The sequence below is a fragment of the Schistocerca nitens genome, chromosome 2 (genome assembly GCF_023898315.1).
Source record: "Schistocerca nitens isolate TAMUIC-IGC-003100 chromosome 2, iqSchNite1.1, whole genome shotgun sequence".
Taxonomy (NCBI): domain Eukaryota; kingdom Metazoa; phylum Arthropoda; class Insecta; order Orthoptera; family Acrididae; genus Schistocerca; species Schistocerca nitens.
In genome coordinates, this window is record NC_064615.1 from 456,759,151 (window position 1) to 456,782,175 (window position 23,025).

At 41.5% G+C, this 23,025-nt stretch overlaps 1 protein-coding gene across 1 annotated transcript in view; it reads right to left on the reverse strand.

The window, feature by feature from the left end:
- LOC126236341 (ATP-binding cassette sub-family C member 4-like) overlaps positions 1 to 23,025 on the reverse strand; it is a 229,687-nt gene that overhangs the window by 40,883 nt on the left and 165,779 nt on the right. Inside the window, exons 16-19 of the mRNA XM_049945567.1 lie at positions 22,005 to 22,347; positions 17,143 to 17,293; positions 16,766 to 16,872; positions 5,548 to 5,671 (exon numbers count right to left, since the gene is read on the reverse strand). Of these exons, the coding sequence (XP_049801524.1) occupies positions 5,548 to 5,671; positions 16,766 to 16,872; positions 17,143 to 17,293; positions 22,005 to 22,347 (725 nt within the window). The remainder of the gene's footprint in view (positions 1 to 5,547; positions 5,672 to 16,765; positions 16,873 to 17,142; positions 17,294 to 22,004; positions 22,348 to 23,025) is intronic.

The following is a 23,025-nucleotide window of genomic DNA, read 5'->3' on the forward strand; positions in this document are numbered from 1 at the left end:
TAACAAGGCGAAACTCCCCATTAATGTAAGAGTACAAAATAAATTATCTGTCTTTGGAAGCGGTAACATCAGTCAAGTATCTGGGTGTGACTATTTGAAATGATCTCAAATAAAATGATCTGATTACTCAAGTAACGGGTCAGGCGAACTCTAGATTGCGGTTTATTGGTAGAATCCTGAAGCGATGCACTCCTTCAACAAAGGAAATAGCTTACAATATTTTAGTTATTCCAGTCTTAGAGTATTGTTTGTATGGGACCCTTACCAGTTCTGTCTGATTCAACAGATTGAGAAGGTCTAAAGAAGAGTGGCAAGATTCGTGACTGGTACATTTAGCCATCGCGAGAGCGTTACAAATCTCATAGAAAGTTTGAAGTGTGACACACTTGCAGATAGACGACGCACTGAACAGAAGGGCTGCTCACTAAATTCCGAAATCCAATCTTCACCGAGGATATATTATCACCACCAACTTTCAAATCGCGTAATGATCATCATTCAAAGTTAAGGGAAATAAAAGCTCGTACTGAGGCGTTCCCTCGTGCGATCTGCGATTGGAACAGAGGGTGGGAAATATGACTTTGGCGCGAATTGTGCCCTCTGCCACACACCGCTTGGTGGCTAGTGGAGTATATATGTAGATGTAGGTGGTTGTCAGGAGCGAATAGATCCAGTGACCTTAATAAACGCTGAGGTAAGGCTCATGTGGCGGTAAGGAGACGTATCAGTAGCGTTTTGTGCCTTTTGGGTAAAAGTAGTACTTTACAGGTTTTCCATAGTTCAGGATAGTAACCGTGGAGAGGGTCATGTTACGAGGGTGGGGAGAAAGGAGAGGGGGCATCTTTAAGGCGTCGATTAATACTGTAGTCATGGCTGGGGGGAAATGTGTCTGTTTATAGTGACATGCTTCTTTTGTCTGTAGTGTGATAGATCAATTTAATTCTGTTTCCAAATAGTGAAATCTGGGAGCCAGAGGTGCGAAAGTAGTATCTGTGCGTTCACTGATTGCGAGGAATACAGATAAATTGGAATGAGGTGCCTCAGGAATGCTGAAGATGTCGAACAGATAGGATGCAAAGGGGTCAAATTTGCTCAGGTTGTCCGATAGTGGATGTTTGTTGTGGAGGAGCAGATAGAAAGGGACAGGATTACTGCAAGTAATTCTATGGAACGCATTCCTATACTTGGAAAAGTCAAGGGGTACTGTAGCACTGGGTTTGATGTGCGCCAGTCTCGGCAGCTTGTAGAGTTTAGTAAGTTCCTGAGACATCTGCGTATTTGCCAACGATACTTGACAGTATCCTGCCACAAGTCCATAGGAAGGAGCAGCATAATCGATGGGATTCTTGGAGGAGGAGCATGGCTTGCGGGAAAAGGGAGCTGAGGAAGATATATGGACTTGGTAGGAATGTGGAACGATATACAGTCTGTGCTGTAGGAAGAGCATGGCATGAGGGATGTCACCAGGCTTCTGGATGACGAGCATATGGCTTCCAAATTATGTAGCGGTTACTGTACTGGTATATATTCTGTTCGTGTAGGTGGGACCTTTGGATAATCTGTTGGTGGAGATTGGGACGAGGTGCTTTGAGATGAGGTAATATGCCATGAAGAACACGTAAGTCACTTCCAGTTGGAACAAGGGCTTCTACTGTGAGATGTCCAAGGAGACTGGGAGACGCTAAGTCGACATCTGGAGTGGTGCTACTTTCAGGATGGGTATGCTATAGAATGAGGACAATGTTACCTTGAAGGAAATGTGTAAACGTATGCCACTGCTGGAGTTCTGCAGGGGATCTGCTGTGGATATTAAGGTCACTGGCTCTAACATAGGTGGAAAATATGTAATCGGTGCGAGCGAGGAAGTCATAGGGGATGGTGTGAAGATGATGGCACAGGTAATGGTTAAGGTTATGGAGCAAAAGGTAAGGTGTTCAGTGCAAGTATTGTCAGGATTGTGGCGAACAGTGATGTTGTTATGGTGGCCAATTGAAACGTGACCTCTAGATTATCTGTATGGTGGAGGAGATACAGAGAGCTCCAGATGGTAAGATAGAGTTGGAGGAATATTTCATTAAGGAAGAAAGTATGGAAACTGTGTTGGGATACGGCATGTATTAATAGGGGATTATTAGTTGGAAGGAAGTTGATGTTGCGGTGCCAGATGCTGTGTTGCTGTCACATCATGATGAGAGGACAGGGAGTGGGGCTATGCAAGTGAGGAGCGGAGAGGGTTTAAACGAGGTGGTCAAGACAGGTGAATAGGAAGTGCGCTTGCTATTGGGAGTAAGTGGATTGGGAATACAGATCAGGCTGCAAGGGAAATTTGTTGGAGGGTGTGCAGTCGTTGGAAGGGATGGATATTTTGGAAGACAATCATGGGGAGTCTCACGATATCGTCCGGTGATCTAGGCTCAACAGCAGGAATTCCCTAGTCCACCACGATGCTGCGAGGGTTTTGTTATTGGTAGCTGACACCTAGAGGTCAAACTGATCGTGTGGAGAAAGTTGAGTACTTCATAGTACGACACAGCCCTCCCATTCGCCTCTAAAATGGCAGCGAACGCTTCCGTTTCAGCCTACTCGGCGAACCTACGAGCTATAATCTATCAAGGTCGTCAGATCGTCGAGACCACGAGTGACATTACGGCGGCGCGGTTTTTTCCGTCCCTTTACGGCGAACCTGCACCTACCTGTGAACATTGTCTCAGCAGATCATCAGTAGGAAAGCCGAGCGAAACCTACTGTACTTCGACGTGAACCAGGCTGCAATTAAAGTCACTAAACCTACGTTTCGGGAGAAAGTTTTCACATGATATGAAAGGTTGGCAATTTTATCCTTAATTAATTTATTCTGAAACTTGGATGAACAAGTATCACTGCCAAGCCCGTGCTAGTCTTAACACAGTCACTCACAATCCCTCTCACTCACGTTAGCAAGTTTATGGTGTAGCATTTCCCGAAAACGTAATAGCTACGAAAATACTGATTGTTTTTGATTGAGAATTCTCGCCAAATATTAAGTCTGTCGGTACCAAATGCAGTCAAAGTTTTTAGCCACCAACCTGCTCAATACGCCACGCGGAATATATGTCTTTTCTCGTCACAAAATTCACTTAAAATTTCCGAAATTTCTACACGCCCATTGGAGTAATTATGCCGTCACTTTACCACACCTCTGATGTATGAAACACTGCTAGATTCGGCAACTTATCATTTCCATCGGAACTACTAATACACACGTCCGAACTGTTTCACAGCTAGGCTCCGACTCTTCTCTAGAATACTCCAAGTCTTCTCTACCAGCAGAGAAAGGCGCGCGAGGAGTACTGCTTTACTATTGGTCAGTTTACTTAACAGCCAATAGCAAAACAACATTCTCCCACGTCAGTCCGCGCTTTTCATCCATAACCAATCGCAAAATAGTAAACCTCACGACTGCACTTTTTACTGACGTAATTATCTAATATGCTGAATTTTTGTTTATGCATAAAGTTATTTACTATTGTTATTTATACCTGAATTAACTTTCCCTTTACCATAAACGTACTTTACAAATCTATTCCACAAAAATCCCCTTTGTTCATATCCATACTTCTTCGAAATGTTCCCACACTAAATCCTACTACATAACTGGTTAAACAATTATCTTCATATTAACCTTAAACCACACTCACGCATCATTCATACTGCTAAAACAGATTTATAAAATTTTACATGCACAAAAAGACATAACACTTTATGAAAATATTAGAACACTTTATGAAAAACATTCTGTTACTTTAGTGCATTCTACTGGGCATAATCGAAACTAAAATCAGTCCCCCTATCCAATACTGTACTCTCTCGGCTGATACATAAACTACGTGTGCGTCCAGTCTCGCGTCACCATCTGTCACTATCCAGCTCTGAGACACATCTCCCACTTAACCGCCTCCAAGACAGGATCGTTATACGGCGCTACGCCTCAACATGGCGGAGGAGACCTTCAGTATTTTATTACAGCGCGGCGGGCGAATACCCATTACGACGACTCGTCGAAAAGTGATAACGTGCACGCGCGCTAAGCATAAAAACACCCTTCCAGACATACTGACTTACTGAACAGCGTACACAGGCCGCAATGACCCGTTCTACTGAACTGTGCCTAGAATGTGAGAGTAGTTTCACCTCTATTATACAGGTGGATGCACGTACCGTACACAAGAGTGTTGAGAAAGCGCTTTCTTCAAACTGCAAGGCTGGCTGTGGGGCATGGTGGGAATTGGTACTTGCATACATGGTTTGGTTTAGCGACGAAGCCCACTGTCGTTTAGATGGGTTCGTCAATAAGAAAAATTGATGTGTAGAGGGAACTGAGAATCCGCATTTCGCTATCGAGAAGTCTCTTGACCCTCAATGGGTGACTGTGTGATGTGCAATGTCCAGTCACAGAATAATCGGTGCGATATTTCTTGATGGCACGGTGACTATCCAAAGTGATCCTGATTTAGACAAAAAGCGGTTCATGCAAGACGGAGCTCGACCTCATCGAAGCAGGTGAGAGTTTGATATCATGGAGGAGCACTTCGAGGACCGCATTCTAGCTCTGGGGTACCCAGAAGGTCTCGATTGGCCACCGTATTCTCCGGATCTGAACACATGCAACTCCTTTTTGTGGGGCTATATTAAAGACAAGGTGTACAGCAATAACCCCAAAATCATTGCTGAGCTGAAAACAGCCATTCAGGAGGTCATCAACCGTATCCATGTTCCGACACTTCAGAGGGTCATGCGAAATATCACTATTCTTCTGCGCCACATCGTCGCCAATGATGGCAGGCATATCGCATATGTCATAACCTACATTCGAATATGTGTAGTGACGTTTGTATGTTGAATAAAGTGTGTGCGCGCCATTGTTTTAAACTAATTTCCGTTTTTTTTTCAAATTGTTCAATAACTGTCAACCAGTATATTGACTCTAAGTGACAGGATTTTTATATATAGTCGGTAATATTTATCGTTTTTAGTTCGGTCTGCCAACGGCCTTGCCGTGGTGGTAACACCGGTTCCTGTCAGATCACAGAAGTTAAGCGCTGTCGGCTGGGCTAGCACTTGGATGGGTGACCATCCGGTCTGCCGAGCACTGTTCGCCAGCGGGGTGCACTCGGCCCTTGTGAGGTAAACTGAGGAGCTATTGTGTAGAGAACTAGCGGCTCCGGTCTCGGAAACTGACATACCGGTCGCGATAGCGGCGTACTGACCACATGCCCCTCCATATCCACATCCAGCGACGCCTGTGGGCTGACGATGACACGGCGTCCGGTCGATACCGTTGGCCCCTCGTGGCCTGTTTGGAGGAGTTCGGTCTGTCGACGGACACAGAGTAACACACACCAAAGGCTCATGTAAAACCGTGCCTCCTCTCCACACAGGATTTCTGCAAGTGACTGTTACCCAAAGCAAAGACGATCCCCTTAAGAACAAGGATGTAAACAGTACAAGTGTGCACAAGAGGCGCTGAACCGAGTCTCACAGGGCACAGAAGCGCTTCATTGATCTCACCTGCTGAGAGCGCGAAGAAACCATACGTCACTACGGCGACGAAAACGCTGCTGAGGAAGTCCAGCCATATGCCAAGTGCGGCTCCGTTCGCTCTGTGCAGGAACCAGGCTGATGTATGCCTATCCTAAAAATGGGCAAAACATAAAAACTCTAAACAAAAATATCAGTAATGTTTATTCAAGGTAGCTAATTGTCAGAAAGGCTTGGAAACAAATATATTTATTAAGTCAACAACATTATGGCGTAATTAATGGTTCAAATGGCTCTGAGCACTATGGGACTCAACTGCTGAGGTCATTAGTCCCCTAGAACTTAGAACTAGTTAAACCTAACTAACCTAACGACATCACAAACATCCATGCCCGAGGCAGGATTCGAACCTGCGACCGTAGCGGTCTTGCGATGGCGTAATTAATGAACAGTTCAGTCCTTATACGGTACAATGACTATAACTTCAAATTTAGTCTTTAATAATGGTAAAACGTTTTAAGTTATTGTTATGCTTTACTACTTCTCAGATGTCCAACGCGATCTGGAATTAGCCTGTTTTCAAGAACTACATCTTTCTCCATGGTGATTGTTGGTTTGGTCTTCAGACTGAGGACTAATTTGATGCATCTCCTCAAGTTACTTTATCCTGCGCAAGCCTCTCCGTCTCTGGATAACTGCTTCAGCCCAAATACATTTAAACCTGCTTCCTGACTCCTCTGTTGATCCCCTTCTGCTATTTTTACCCCCCTCCACACTTCCCTCCAGTACTAAACTGACGATTTCTTGATGTCTTCGAATGTCTACGAAGTTAACAAATGTCTCCTCTTCAGAAACATTTTCCTTTCCGCTGTTCTTCAACATTTTATACCCTCTCTGTATTGTATATTGAACCGGGGACCTACGAACGACGGAGAGGCTTCGTTCCGCTGTAACCCTCAGTGGTTCACAACCCAACAACAGGCTACATCAGTCCACCCACCCCACTGCCGCCCCACACCGAACCCAGGCTTATGTTATTGTGCGGTTCGGCCCCCAGTGGACCGCCCCCCCCCCCCCCCCCCCATTTCCCCCCGGGAACGTCTCATACCAGACGAGTGTAGCCCAAAATGTTTTCGTGGTAGAGATTAATTATGGTGTACGCGTACGTGGAACAGTGTTTGCGCAGCAGTCACCGACACAGTGTAACTGAGGCGTAATAAGGGGAACGAGCCCGCATTCGCCGAGGCAGATGGAAAACCGCCTTAAAAAACATCCACAGGCTGGCTGGCACAGAGAACCTCGACTCTAACCCCTAACACGCCGGGCGGATTCGAGCCGGGGATCGGCATGCCATGCCTTCCCGCTTGAGAAGCAGCGCATTAGACCGCGCGGGTAGACGGGGGGAGGGGGAGGGGTTTATATCCTCTGTACTTCGATTATTATTTTACTGTCCAGTTAATGAAACCCATCTACTGCTTTTAGTGTCTCATTTCCTAAATTAATTCCCTTGTTTGTTCAATGTACAGACTGAACAGCATGAGTGATAGCCTACAACTCTGTCTCACTCCGTTTTTAGCCACTGCTTCTCTTTTATATTCTTCGACTCGCATAACAGCGGTCTGATTTTTGTACATCTTGTAAATAATCTTTCGCTCCATGTATTTTACCCGTGTTACATTCATAAATTAAAACTTAGCGGTATACCAGTTAAAATTTTTAGCTGATAATTACGGAAATAAAAGAGCAGCGTTTTATGAAAATATCGTAGTAAATGGTATTTAGTGAACAAACAGATTAGCGACGAGGTTCCGGCTCGATTCTGGGTGGCACAAGCAAACTTTTCTGGTGGGAAATATTAAAACGTTGTCCATTCACAAAAAGATACCGCCTACTTGTTATCACTGATTTCGTCCAGATAAATGGTATATGCAGGGCTTGGCCTGAAATGAAGGTGTCGAATTTGGGAACTTCAGATGACCGAGCGTTTAGAAAAAAATAGCACCTTTGGCGAGCGTGCGAGACATGAGCCATCTATGTAAGCGCAGTTTTCGCGTAGCGGTTGGCGTAGCGGACGGAGTACAGAGCTGTAATCCGACAATCGTGGAATGGAGTCCCTCTAAGGTACATTTTTTATTTTCAATTTTTACTCACTTACTTCCACTACAAGTAAACGAGAAATAGTATTTAATATCTTGTATTTATTAATATTTTTGTAAAATACATAAAAAGGAAAGAGAAAAGAAAATTTGAGATTGGAAATGGAATTTCCAGGAAGGGATTGTGAGGCGTATACGAGAACTTCGTATATAAAATTACAGTAGAGCAACACCTATCCTAACTAATTGAGGACATGGGTGTTCGGAAAACCGGTTTATTTGGATAATTTAACTGTATACTCTCGTCTATCAATTTAGCAATAAAAACTACTTGTATTAATTAGAAAATAAATCTTTTATTATCACAAAGGCAAGGATAGTAGAATGTTTGTTGTACAGCCTAATAAACGGAAAATATGTAATGCATATGCATGCTGCAAGGACGGTCGATATGTATAGAATTAACGCTTATGGGGAGGATGCAGCACGTGCGAGCGAGAAACAATTCGGTTCAGCCAAATTAGCTGTTTCAGGCCTAGTGTGGCTTTTTAAATACCATTTAGCTGGCAAATGAGTGATTTAGCTGGAGTCCAGAAATATGGCTATTTTCACAATCATTTCAATTTTTTCTGGCTTTCTATTTCTTGATTATTGGAAAGGATTAAAATCCATGTTGATTAAAGGAAAGTTATTTACACTGAACTAAGAGTTCAAAACACGTTATAATATCGCATGAAATTTGTTATTAGATTGCATTGAAAAACAGAACAAAGCAAACTAAAGCTGTGTTACACAAGAACAACCTAACAACGAAGTATAAACCGCTGAGTGGAAACGCTGTTACAGCACAGCTGATATCAGGAAAGTATGGCAACTGCACAATAACGGTGGAAGCTGTTCTAAGCATAGCAGACTTTGATTTATGCAGGATGGATTAGAAGTTGCACGCTTTACAATTCCAGTAAATAATCTTGGAGCACTGAACTGAGGAACGTCTACTCCGTGCAGTATTTTACTAAGGTATCATCCCCACTATAATTCACAGACGATTTGGATGAAACACTACTAAATATACGTTTCATTGGTACAGCATAATGTTAAATTTACATGCATAGTGATGCATATCGTCTGTTTTGAACCTTTTAGAGTGCAGGTCTATTGTTTCCATATTATAAAGAAAATATAAGTCAAATAATGTTATACACTGACAGTCAACTGTTTGTATTACTGCAATGTCCAGCGGATACCAAATTAACAAAGCAAGTATAAATTCATACTAGCCTGTCACACAGTAAAATTACTGAAAAAATAAAACTGCACCTTACTTTATTTCAGATTTTTTTCTGTCTTCTTTTTATAGAGCCTTTTGGCTTCTTTCGTTTTGGAGAGTTGGCTACACTGGTGTGGTTAGGCGGTCGTTCAGTTGACCAACGTTCGGATAATCGACACTCTGCTGTACTTACATTACTTTGCATTTGATGATCTGTCTTTGTTGAGGTGATAATCATGGCAAAAAAAAGAGAAGCAGTAAATTTTCCAGCATTTCGCACATGCTACAACCGCTACATTTTTACAGTTACATGCTTGTTTTAAATTTTCTATAGAAAAACGAACTTTTATGAATGTAAGTCATAGGTTCGCTCTCATCGAACAGTGTAGCAGTAAACCACGCGCATCGTGTCATTTCATCAAATATTGGCAAGGATAGCTGGTGATGTGCAATGTACTGTATTTTGATGCTGTCTTCTTGAGATTCGATTTCTGTTTCTCTCTCTATTACATAAGAGGGGTTTCGAAGCTTTCCTTTTCATACCTTTTTCGCAAATATTAATAAATACACTATGCTGAGCACTCTTTCAGTTTTTTGTTTGTGAGTGGCGTAAAAATTGATAATTAAAAAGAATATTTCCGTGGGAGACTCGAGCCTAAGAACCTCGTATTACAGGTCTGTACTCATTCCTCTAGCCTAACTGCTATCTGCGAACAGCGCTAACGTAGATGACTCATGCCTCGCCCGACCCGCGGCAAAAATGGAAATTTTTTCTAAACGCTTGGTCAGATTCAGTTCCCACTTCCGTCACTTTCATTACTGGCCAAACCGTGTACATATCATAAACGTGGACAACATCGGTAATGACGAGTAGGCGCTCCCTCTTTAAGTGTCGTGAGGCCATCTGGGAAGCTCTCAGAATAAATAAACAACGACACCTAACATCAAGGTGCAACGAACTACTTGCAGTACCATAAACTCAAAATCTTTTCAGTTTTCTCGCAGTTGTTGCTACGAAAAAATTTAACGAGTGCTTTGAAGGTCTTCCTGAATATCGATGTCGTTTGTTACGATATTAATAAAATATCAATAGGGGACCAGTCACTAGAAGTGCTCTTGCAAGATTCAGATCTAAGCATGTTAATCAAAGGAAATAAAAGTATATTATTCAAAAATTTTCTCTGTGCTATAATGAATGTAACAAATAGTAGCAACGTTCTGGAATCACTAGACTAGGAAATTGTGAGTGCTCATCAAGCAATTTAACAAAGTATACGCTACAAAATAAATTGAATATGTTTTTTCTTAACTGTTGACAAGTACCAGGTGGGGTTATAATTAAACTTACACACGCTATATATATTGTAGGACGCTGAAATATCCTAGGTATATTATTAATCAGCACGCTGTCGCAGAATGCTGAAAAAAGTTCCTTTTTTGCCACCAGGAGGAAACAAGGCGCTGCAAGCAGTCGGAACGCTAAATGTTTCGTTTTGACTGTTCGTCGCTTGGCGAAACGTGTTCATTTCTTTTGTGAAGTGAATGTTGGTGTAAAGGGGTAAGAAGGCTGCAGTTTTCCGTACGAAATCCAATAGTTACTAAGAAGCAAGACCTTGCACCGCTCGTAAAGTCGTTTTATCAGAATGGCAGCAATAGCAGCACAGCATTGCGGGAATATCGCCGACATAACAGCTGTGAAGATACCTCATGTCAGTAAATGAGCTAAAGAATATGAAAAAAATCTGAAGGAAAAATAGATTAGTTAGTGCAGCAGGGAGAGGGAAGTGGCCGATTCTCATTGCAGTCCTTGATGAAGATGCTGTAGCTACAGCCGTCCGTGCAGCACATGCCTCGAATTCTGTGGCCAGTGCTCCAGCTCTGACAACGAACCTGTCTTTCCCTTTTCCCTGGTCAGCAGTTCAAAAGATTTGCGGCACATTTTTCTCTGGTATCCCCACAAGATACAGAATGCGCACCAAATGAGGCCACAAGATAGACTACAACGCCGCAATTTTTCCCTTCCGATTTTTTTGTTTTTTGTTTTGTTTTTCGTGTGTGTGTGTGTGTGTGCACGTTCGGGGATGGATAACATGTGGCTATGTCGTGCAGGAACATCTACTGCACTCATTTTATTATATGGTGTGATTTAACAAGCACATTCTCGGTCAGTTTTTATTCGTTTTTTTTTCTTTTTCTTTTTTACGCAAGATGTAGCGACACCACATGTCGCTCGCTGGGTGAAAGATTTGCTTCGAGAAACCTTCGTTAACGGCTGCAGCATCTCTAGGCAATTTCAAGACGTGCGAGTTTCCAAGTCCCCCGATCAAAATCCCTGTGACTTCTCGTTGTGGGGCTATCTAAAAGGCTGTGCCTTTCAGGGATGTATTCAGACTCATATTGACCTGAAGGATAGCATATTACGACATATCGCTCGCTTGGATTACATCGGATATGCTACGAGCAACAGTCAACCTTGGCGTGTTACAAATGCGACATATTGGTGAGTGAGGAGACTATATTCAGTGCATATTATAACTTGTGATCATACCTAATAAATGTGCCAGAACCGTCGTTATCATGTATTTGATCGCTCCTTCCATTTTTTTGCCTCCACACCGCATTCTGACTACTTATATCACAATATTTTCAACTGGTGGCACTAAGTGGAACTACTACGGTATATTTTCAGCATGCTCCGCGAGCGCACTGTTAAATGAACATACTTTTGGCGTTTCAGTTTCCTGTGATCTCTACAGCCCACACTCCAGAACTTGGAACACTGTCAGTTTAATTATAACCACCTGATATGTACCTGAGAATGTCATAACCGAAACTGAAAAACAAATTTATTTATTTTATTTATCTACACGTCAAGTTCCGTAGGACCAAATTGAGGAGCAAATCTCCAAGGTCATGGAACGTGTCAGTACATGAAATTACAACATAAAAGTAATAACAAATAAAAATAAAATGTTTATGAAGCCATAGGTTTAAGTAAACGCAATCAACAATACAACAAGAATCAGCTTGATTTTTCAAGGAGCTCCTCGACATAATAGGTGTGAGCCATGAGGAAACTCTTCAGTTTCGACTTGAAAGCGCGTGCATTACAGCTAAGATTTTTGAATTCTAGTGGTAGCTTATTGAAAATGGATGCAGCAGTATACCGCACACCTTTCTGCACAAGAGTTAAGGAAATCCGCTCCAAATGCAGGTTTGATTTCTGCCGAGTATTGGGAATAAGCTAATACTGTTAACAAGAAATGACGGTAAAGAACGTATATATTGAGGGGCAATGTGAAAATACCCAGACTCGTGAACAGGGATCGACAAGAGGTTCGTGAACTTACACCACTTATTGCGCGAAACGCCCGTTTCTGAGTCAATAATATCCTTTTAGAATGGCAAGAGTTACCGCAAAATATAATACCATACGACATAAGCGAATGAAAATAAACAAAGTAGACTAATTTTCGTGTCGAACGATAGCTCACTTCAGAAACCGTTCGAATAGTCAAAATGGCAGCATTCAGTCTTTGAACAAGATCCTGAATGCGGGCTTTCCATAACAGTTTACTATCTATCTGAACAGCTAGAAATTTGAACTGTTCAGTTTCACTAATCATATGTCCATTCTGTGAAATTAAATAGTCAGGTTTTGTTGAATGGTGTGTTATAAACTGTAAAAACTGAGTCTTACTGTGATTTAGCGTTAGTTTATTTTCTACAGACCATGAACTTATGTCATGAACTGCACTATTTGAACCGAGACTATGTTGCACACAACATCCTTTACTACCAAGCTAGTGTCATCAGCAAATAGAAATGTTTTACAGTTACCCATAATACTAGAGGGCATGTCATTTATATAAATAAGGAACAGGAGTGACCCCAACACTGATCCCAGGGACACCCCCACTTGACCGTAATCCACTCAGATCCCATCTCATAGCCATTCTCAACACAGTAAATAATGACCTTTTGCTGTCTGTTGCTAAAGTGAGAGGTGGACTAATTGTGAGAAACTCCCTATATTTCGTAATAGTCCAACTTCTGGAGCAATATTTTGTGATGAACACAATCAAACACCTTAGTAAATCAAAAAATATATCTGCCGTTCGAGACCTTACGTTTAACCCATCCAGCACCTCACAGAGAAAAGAAAATATAGGATTTTCAGTTGTTAAACGACTTCTGAAGACGAACTGTACATTTGATAAGCAAATCGTGTGATCAGTTATCCTTACCTAATACAGCCTTTTCAATAACTTTAGCAAACACTGATGGCATAGAAATATGTCTAAAATTCTCTACATTACCCATTTCTCCATTTTCATTAAGCGGCTTTACTACTGAGTATTTTAACCGTTCAGGAAACTGACTATTCTTAAAGGAAAAATTACAAATATGGCTAAGTACAGGGCTAACATGTGCAGCACAGTACTTCAATATTCTACTAGGCACTCCATGATATCCACGAGAGTTCTTAGTCTTCAATGATTTAATTATTGACTCAATCTTTTCCTTGTCAGTATCATAGAGGAGTATTTCAGACATCAATCTCGAAAGGCATTTTCCAAGAGAGTTATATGATTCCCTGTAGAAACAAAGTTTTTATTTAATTCACCAGCAATGCTCGGAAAATAATTGTTAAATATTGTACATGTATATGATTTATCAGTAAGAGAAATATTTTTACTACGAACTGACTTAATGTCGTCGACCTTGTGCTGCTGACCAGACACTTCCTTCACAACTGACCATACGGTTTTAATTTTATCCTGTGAATTAGCTATTCTGTTTGCATACCACTTACTATTTGCGTTCCTAATAACATTTTTATACACCTTATAGTATTGTTTTTAATGGGCTACTGTAGCTTGAGTGTGACTAATTCTAAAATTTTGATATAATTCCTTCTTTGTTCTACATGATATCCTTATCCAACTAGTCAGCCACCCGGGTTGCCTTTTACTGCTAATACCCCGTTTATAACGTTCTAATGGAAAGAAATTCTCAAAGAGCATAAGAAATGTGTTAAGGAAAGCATTATATTTGTCATCTATGTTATCGGAACTATAAACATCCTGCAACTTTTGCTCCTTGACGAGGTTTAAAAAAATTTCTATTGCTGTTGGATTAACTTTCCTACATAGTTTGTAATTATATGTGACATTTGTTTGAGTACAAAAGCTTTTTAGTGCTAAAATTTGTGCATCATGGTCTGGAAGGCCATTCACCGTTTTACTAACAGAATGCCCATCTAATAATGAAGAATGAATAAAAATATTGTTTATGGCTGTGCTACTGTTCCCCTGCACCCTACTTGAAAAAAAGATGATCTGCATCAGATCATGTGAATTTAGGAGATCTACCAACATCCTTTTTCTTGCACCATCATATACAAAATTTATATTGAAGTCACCACATGTAACTAATTTCTGGTACTTCCTATAAAGTGAATGAAGCACGCTCTCTCCCTTGAGTAGAAATGCTCTGAAGTCAGAGTTAGAGGACCCATAAACAACAAAAATTAGAAGTTTAGTTTCACTAAATTGAACTGCCCCTGCACAACATTCAAATATCTGTTCAGTTTAGTGCCGTGATACGTCTATGAACTCAAATGGAATACTGTTTTTTACGTTTTACGTACATGGCCACTCCCCCACCCTGCAAGAAACTTCTTGAAAAACAGCCAGCTAATCTGTATCCTCGTAAAGGAAGCCTCTGAACTGTCAAATTATTTAAGTGATGCTCCGATATAATTTCAGAATCAACATCTATAAGCAGTTCATTAACTTTATCTCTAATACCTCTTATATTTTGATGAAATAAGCTAATTCCTTCTCTACTTGGAAACATGACGTTCTCTGAAGGTGAGCCCTTTGTTAGAGGGACTTCCTTTAAGCAGGTATACCTAACAGCTGACTTCAATCTAAAAAAGGTGCAGTTCTAACACCAACTACCACAGGGATTTTTCCATGAGTGATCTCACCACCACCCACTACACCTGTAAGTTCTGCCAGCCTCCACTTCCCAAACCTATTGAGGTGCAGGCCATGCCTAGTGAAACCCGATCTACTGATAGACTCAACTGGCACCATTGAAATGTGACCCATGCCCTCTGCCATCTGTGGCTTCTCCAGCCCAGTGTTAACGCGCCTAACAGTCGCAGTAAGATGTTATTACCAGTTTAATTTTACACCTGCAGATACTGTCAATACTTAGTGCATTGAAAGTGACAAGTTCTGTATAAATTTGGAACTCTCATAATGCCAGGCCATTGGCTGAGTGTAGTGTATTTCATGTGGGAGGAATACGGCATCCATCTCTGGTTTAGTGAATAATTAATTACTGGTCTCTTTTTTTTCGGTACCTTGCTAACTCCATGGTTCAAAATGGCTCTGAGCACTATGGGACTTAACAGTAGAGGTCATCAGTCCCCTAGAACTTAGAACTACTTAAACCTAACTAACCTAAGGAGATCACACACATCCATGCCCGAGGCAGGATTCGAACCTGCGACCATAGTAGTCGCGCGGTTCCGGACTGCAGCGCCTAGAACCGCTCGGTAACTCCATGGGCTATGAAGATTCGTAGTAGTCTTGTATAAGTCTCATACTTTATGTTCGACCCATTAATATCAAACAAAAAGTCGTCAGCATTTTATTCCCAGGTCATGTGTGCGTTTGTATTATTTGCTGTAACGCGGCAGGTGGTCCCTTTGGAAGTAAAGCCGAATGACTTGCTTCAAGAAGGTGGACAACACAAACTGTGGTAAAATAGCAACCGTGTCGATGTTGGCCAGTGAGTTCTCGAACGAAGCTACTTCAACAACACAAGTAAAAGTTAACTTGTGTATGCCCACCCTTGTGATTGGAGATTTGAGGGACTTCGGCCGTTCACTTACGTAATAAAATGGAACACCTACAGTCGTCCTTACAATGGTATTTACTATATGGCTACTAGCTTAGGTGCTTCATTGAACCATCTTTAGGCCTTAACTGATGCTGAGAGGGGTCAACTCCAGCCGTATACACAATCATCAGTGGCCAACTTCTATGACCCGTGCGAAAAACAGGTCATAGATGTTTACCACTGATGAATCATGTATACAATTGGAGTTGACCCGTCCCCTCTCCCCCCTCGGCGTCAGTTACGTCTTAAAGAGGATGGTTTTGCAAAAAATGAAATGATGTCTGCAGGGGTACCGCAGCATGTGAAGGTTGCTGAGTGTGGACGGGTTACTTCTGTAACAGATATTGCAGATCTGAAGATGGTTCTAGAGGAACCGAAACCGGTCATGTGAATAAACATTTTTGCAATCAAGACGGATTATAAGTAACAGTGTTAAAGAGGATGCACTGAAGCACCGAAACTGTTAGCCACATAGTAAATAAGATCGTAAGGACGGCTGTAGGTGGCCCATTTTATTACGCAGGTTAACTGTAGAGTTTACCAAAGCATGGATATTGAGTGGGGAGATGGATAAAACAGTTTTGGTTTGGTTACAAACGTTCCTACGTACAGTAAACTGTAAGTTCCTGAAAGTAATGCTGTTGTTGTTCAGTATGAATACGCTCGTCCTTAGTAACACATTAGACAAGGAAAAAAACTGATTTTAAATCATCAGTGAAGATGTGAAACAGTGTGCTCATCAAACCCTGGGAGATTCTTCAAACGAAGTTATAGAAGAGAAGTATTTTCAAACGTCTAAAAGTGTGTGTCGAAAGCAGTCGATGTGTCGTCAGACTCCAATAAAACTATTTACCTTGAGACAAATGTATTTTTTCTTATTCCTATTTCTTTGTCACGTGAAATATGTTTCTCTGTAGTAACTTTGTACAGCTGTAATTTTGCTCTTGTAAGAGATGCTGCATACCTGGTGAAGATCGAACTCCTCCTTGACATGAGCCAGCGTCCCTGAGGCTCTTATTGTTGCCAGGCCATTGATTGTGTCGGAAAGATGTGAATAAATGGGACTTCTTCCTGAAACAACACAGTATATACGCTGAACAAATATCGCAATTGCAATCTGCCAGATTCTTCAGATTGATCACAGTACGGGGTGCCTTATTTGCCTTAAAGGGTTTGTATGCAGCTTCCGTGGATTACACAGTTTCTAGAGAAACGCTTAAAATAGTTTTTCTTAACGTCTGTGAGAAAAAGTATGTGTTTTCTCAGTATGTGACTCATTTTAATTCATCTCGGTACCTGAACAGTTCACTTAGTTGCTTAATGAGTGTTTTATTTACTTACGAATGCCTTCAAGATTTTTCACACTTCTTCCAGTAATTATGAAAAGTCTCGCCATATAGACGAACATTGCTCCAACGATGATGATGGGAACAATATAAATATAGTTCACCACTACCACCATTGCTAAAATTCCACAAAGCACCAGGTAAATCTGAAATGAGAAAGCAAATTCTTGGTATTTAATGAAGAAATAATAACGCGGTTACTACCACAAAAAATATATACGTTCGAAAGATTAATCGTAGATCAAAAAGTTAATTCTGAACCTTAATTTTAGGCCAATGTGAAATGTGTTACAGGAATGGTTCTGACAGTTTATGGGTCTCTTTTGAAGCTGGACTGAGTGATATTTGATGTGTCCCTTCTCAGTTGTGTGTGAGTGAGAGAGAGAGAGAGAGAGAGAGAGAGATGGATATGGCATCCAAATAAAAAGTAATGAAGATTAGTTTTTAATGACACATCAATGAGGTCACTAGAAATGGGTGTCTATCCAGAATATTTCTAGAGACAGTTCAACCTAAGGCATGCAAATGCTGTATCAGTGATCGGGTATCAAGTAGATGGATGTCAGCTATGCAGACTATGAACTGGTAAGGAATAGTTTTACTTCGTCCATAGTTTCACGGTTTATTCTGCAACATACCTACGTCCCAAGTATTATGTTGTCATCAAGGATGACATACATCGCAGTGCCATGTAGAGAAGATAGCCTCCTACCTCTGACCAGCAAACTTATTTATATTTCTCGTTGCCCAATTATGAAGCTCACGTGCACTTCACAAAAGTAGATGACAGCTCATCTGTCCAACAAAGACAGATGTACAGGCCATCTACTGTGGGCTATGTAAGTGCCAAGTTACGCACATGTAACGGGGCTTTACATTTGAGTTGTCGATTTTTTTATTTGTCTGATACAGTTTGTTGTACTTATCGATTGTATACGATTACTGTAGCGTTATTTCTTTATTGTTGTTCTAAGTAATTTATATCAGCAGAGATGTGTAGTAATTACATCAAAGAAGCAAAGAGATTATGTAATCTTATCACAGTTAGTGAGATAGTTTGTAAACCTTTGGACGTATCGCATGCAACGAGTCGGCAACCCCCTCCAATACAGTGGCGTGCTGCATCTGGGAGTGTAAGCGCATAGCTCTGTACAGAACATTTCATAGTGGGGTCTGCTCCTGGAAATACGTAGCTGTTTTCCGCTTCGTGTAAGGCAAGACGAAATCTTAGGGCAGACAAGATGTGGCTGCTTCCTACTCAACATAATTATTATGAGCCTCTGATCAATGTGCTGCAATAAGTACAACTGTTGGAATAGTAATTGTACCTAAAGAGGTACGCAAGAAACAAAAACGTACAGGTGGTGAAATATGACGCACCATGTCTGAACACCAACGAACTGAGGGTTAATCGCACCATCACAAAAGGCAAGAGTTGCTGTTTCAGTTAATTTTTGCAACAAGGGGAAAATTTGTGTTTTTTCTAGAATTTAGTAATATATCACGTAAGAAGTTCAACTAGTTTGACTGCAAACTATCGTGTTATACAAATGGTAACCAATATCCCTTTGTGTACGTAGAAATTTCATAGAGTATTTCTTTCATTAACAGTACACAGACATGCATAGTTACAAGTGCTGCTTCATAGCTATGAAGTTATGTGTACATTACTAAAATTGCTAACTTCCATCATCCTCGTTGATTGAGTAAAACATTTTCAAAAATGTAAAACTGTCTTAGCCGTGTGTACTGCACTGCCACAAAACTGTGACGATGTTAGAGGATGCTAAGTAAGTATACAGTGATATAAACGCCATTGTTCAGTGTGTCATTGTATGTTCGGAAGCCTTTTGCCTTGCCACTTACTTACGAGCTGTGAATGGATGATAGTTCAGAAACGTTATAATTGTTTCATTAGGTATCTTGTCAGCTGCTATGATCAAATGGTGATAGACTGTAAGTGTGTCATTTTATAACTAATGTAAACTGCTTCCAAAAATCTTATTAGGCTACCGTATAAAGAAAATGAAGCCGCTAAATTAAATCAAAATAAGATTCGGATATTAATCCAAACTCATTTAAGGTAAAAAACGAGAATAAGACAAGTATAAATACTAATAGGGTCCGTCACATGTTCGTTGAGCAACAAAGCGATCGCTTTGAAATTCTTGTAACCTCGTTATTATTGTACTATACTCTGATAAGAGATGTACATTAGGTTGCTGCTTTATCTGCTTTAGAAAATGGGCCTATTTTTCATCATCTAAAATTCGGAATGAGACATGGAAGTCTAGTTCTACCTTAATTCATCAACTTTCGATGGTAACTAATGGCGGTGGAAAGTGAGTATCGACAACCTACACTATTTATTTACTTCGCGTTCGTAGCCGCAACGCCTTGAATATCTGCCCATGTGAAATCCCTTGAATCACGGCGTCACCCATATTCTGCATAGAAAACGCCGGATTGATTCCTCTTTATTCTCGATGCGACACGTGTTCCAATGAGCCTCGATGTAATCATTCCTACGATGAAACAACTGTTCTTTTGGGGGCCTCCATCATCTTGCTGCAGCAGCTGCAGCCTCTTATAGGGATCGGGCCCAATAATCTCAATTCGCATCATAAATATCAGAGAGCACAGCTCCTTTCTGCAAGCTTTGAAACGCACTAATGTTGTTTATTTTATTTGGGCACTATAACCACTGGTCAGCTCGACGGAAAGCCGTGCAAAGAGGCCCAGGTTCGATTCCCGGCTGGGTCGGAGATCTTCTCCGCTCAGGGACTGGGTGTTGTGTTTTCCTCCTCATCATCATCATCATCCCCGTCGACGCGCAAGTCGCTGAAATGGCGTCAACTCAAAAGACTTGCACCAGGCGACCGGTCTACTCCCTGCTAGTCCTGCTTTATCACCATAGCCTGACAAACCTGAGACAATAGCAATACAAAAAAACAGCAACAAACAAATTGCCAATGTTGCTATAGCTGATTCAAGCACGTCAACAGTTGCTAATCTAGTGCAATAGCTAGAGCTTATGAATATGGTACCATGAAAATACACGGAGTTCATGGGAAGAAATGGAGAAGATAAGGGTTTAATACTTTTTGGACGACGATTTCGTTGGAGACAAAGTACGAGCCCTGACAGGAAAAGGATGAAAGGCAAACAGCCGACGGCCATTCAAAGGAATTATCCCAGCATTTGGGTTAAGGTTTCTAGGAAAACACAACTAAAATCCAAACTATGGGTGCTCGAACGAGGATTTAAATCCTGCTCGAAGTGCCAGGCCAGTGCCTTAACTACTGTACTACGTTGCGTAGTGGAAACAATGGAAAAAAAGTGTAGTCTTGGAGATAAAATAATTGTACTGACAGACACAATAAGAGAGTAAAGACGATTTTTGTCTCTAATAACAAGCCAATTAGTGAAAAGTAAGCGCTGAGATTAATACAGTTCTCAGTTTAGAGAAAACAGCGTCAAACAAATAGCACGTTTAGAGCCGCTACTGCTTATAAATCAGGTCGGATCAAAGAAGAGGTTTCAGTGGTACAAGGAGCACAGAAATACGACTGGTGACAAATGAAAGCATGTAATGAGATCTGATGAAATAACTCTTACACTGTCTTATACAGAAGGGAGCATTAACGAACAGAAAATCTGAGAAGAAAAGTGCAGTCTTCACTTCTGTGAAACACAGAAGAAGCTTTGTACTGGATTGGGTATTCATATTTTGGTTTACTACGGACACTATTATAATACTGAAAAGAAAATTAACCAGTAACATCCAGGATATCATTTTATATGATGATATTCATTCAGAGAGATACATATTGCTCGCAGAAAGTGTCCAAATCTTCCCTGATGACAATTCCTAAACTCGCGCGGATGGAAATGTCTAAGATTAGTCTCGAAGGGCCGCCAGCAGCTGTCAAGGTAGAGAGCAGTTTCTTTCTTATGAGTCTATACAATAATTCTGTTAATTAGGTGATGTGATCTAAGCTGTATATTCGAAAAGTCGGGTGATACATCACAAAGAAACGTGTTCGTTAGAAAAACCTTATAGAACTGGTATTAGTTTCATTCAAACCTACTTCATTTTTCCGTGTAATCGCCGTTCATCTCCAAGCACTTGTTGTAATGTTGCGCTAAGTTCTGCAACTCATCTGAATAGCGTTCTCCTGGTGCCAATTGAACCATTTGACAAAGGCAGTCCTGATTTCGTCGTCCTCGTCATACCGTTGTCCAACAAGCCATTTCTTTGAGTGCAGCAACAGATAATAGTCGCTGTATTCGAGGTCGCAATTTTAGGATGAACTGTCGAGAAATTCCCCGCGGAGAAATTGAATGTTACCCTTGGTACGGGTGGTGGTTTTTGGACAAGCGTTGTAGTGGAGGAAGACTATCCCAGACGACAGTTTCCTGCTCCGGCCAGTTTGGAAGGCTCGTCTCAGTTTGTTGAGCGTTTTGCAGTGCGCGTTAACAGAACTGTTTGGCGACATCTGCGAAATCAACCAAATAAGACTCTTCAAGTTGCAGAAAAGATGCGATGGCCATTTTTTTTTTTTTTTTCGACTGGAGTAAAGTGACTGTTTGAATGTTTTCGGTTCTGGTGAAGTTGAGTGGCTCCCGTACATTGACTATTGTTCTGATACTTCATTGTGCAAGAAATTTACAATGTCCGTTACATTCTCGTATTATTTTCTCCAAACGTAATTGTCTTCACCGCTAACTCTCCGCATCAACTGCGTCATGTAACACTGTCACACTTCACAGCCCACTATTTTTCAACCAGTACAATTAAATAAATTTAATGGACATAGTTAAATTTTAGAAATTCTCTTTAGAAACAAAAGCTACCTGAATCATCATCATCGCAAACATCGGCAGGAGTTCGTCGATACAGCCAATATCCTTGGAGAATCTGTTGAGAATCCGCCCTGAGGGATTTGTGTCGAAGAAGCGCATGGCTGCCCTGAGAATGCAGTTGAACATGCGGTCGTGCAGGTTCCTGGAGGCGCGCAGGCACAGGTAGAAGAAGGCGCGCACGCGCACCAGGTTGAGGAGGATGCAGCCGAGCACGAGCCCGCCGTACAGCTCCAGGAAGAAGCGGGCCGGCGGCAGCGCCTCCAGCTGTGACGCCGCCGCCTGGTCGGCGGCGCTGGTCAGCCGCAGAGAGCTGCGCCTCACCTCTGTGTTGGACCTGCCAGGAAAGACCAGCTGGCTTCATTATTGTTCAAAATACGATAACGTCTGAGAAAATAGCAGCATCCATAAGGAATGACCCGATGTATCGAACATTTTTGCCAGCGATGGGTCTAGCAGGGAACACCAGTATGAGAACGAATCACTTCACAAGTTGAAATAGTAAAAAGTACTCAGGTAAAGAGCAGAGCAAGTCACTGTAGAGGTAATTGACTGTATATCTTCTTGTGACAATGGTCGGTATCCCCGAAATAGCAGGGGAGGTCAATAAGTGATGCAACAGTTTTTTTTCTCGGCCAATTTGGTTAAAAAACGCGGAAATCGTTGTGGGACATAGTGGAATATGTCCGCTTTGGTCCCTATAGTTTCATGAACTTCCGACATGCTACGGCACTATAAGTAACTTTCAAAATTGCGTCTGTAACGGAGGTACGTTTCAAGCAGGGAGCTGCCATTCAATTTCTTTCGTCGGAAAACATAAACATCGTAGATATTCGTAGCGACTTGCATAATGTCTACGGTGACCCGGCAGTTAACACAAGCTCGAAGAGTCGTTGGGCTAAGCGTCTGTCATAATCGCAGAGAGGCCGAGCAAGTTTGTCCGACCTCCCGCGTGCCTGCCGGCCGCACACAGCTGCGATTCCTGGAGTGTGTGGACACTCTCATTCGAGGTGAC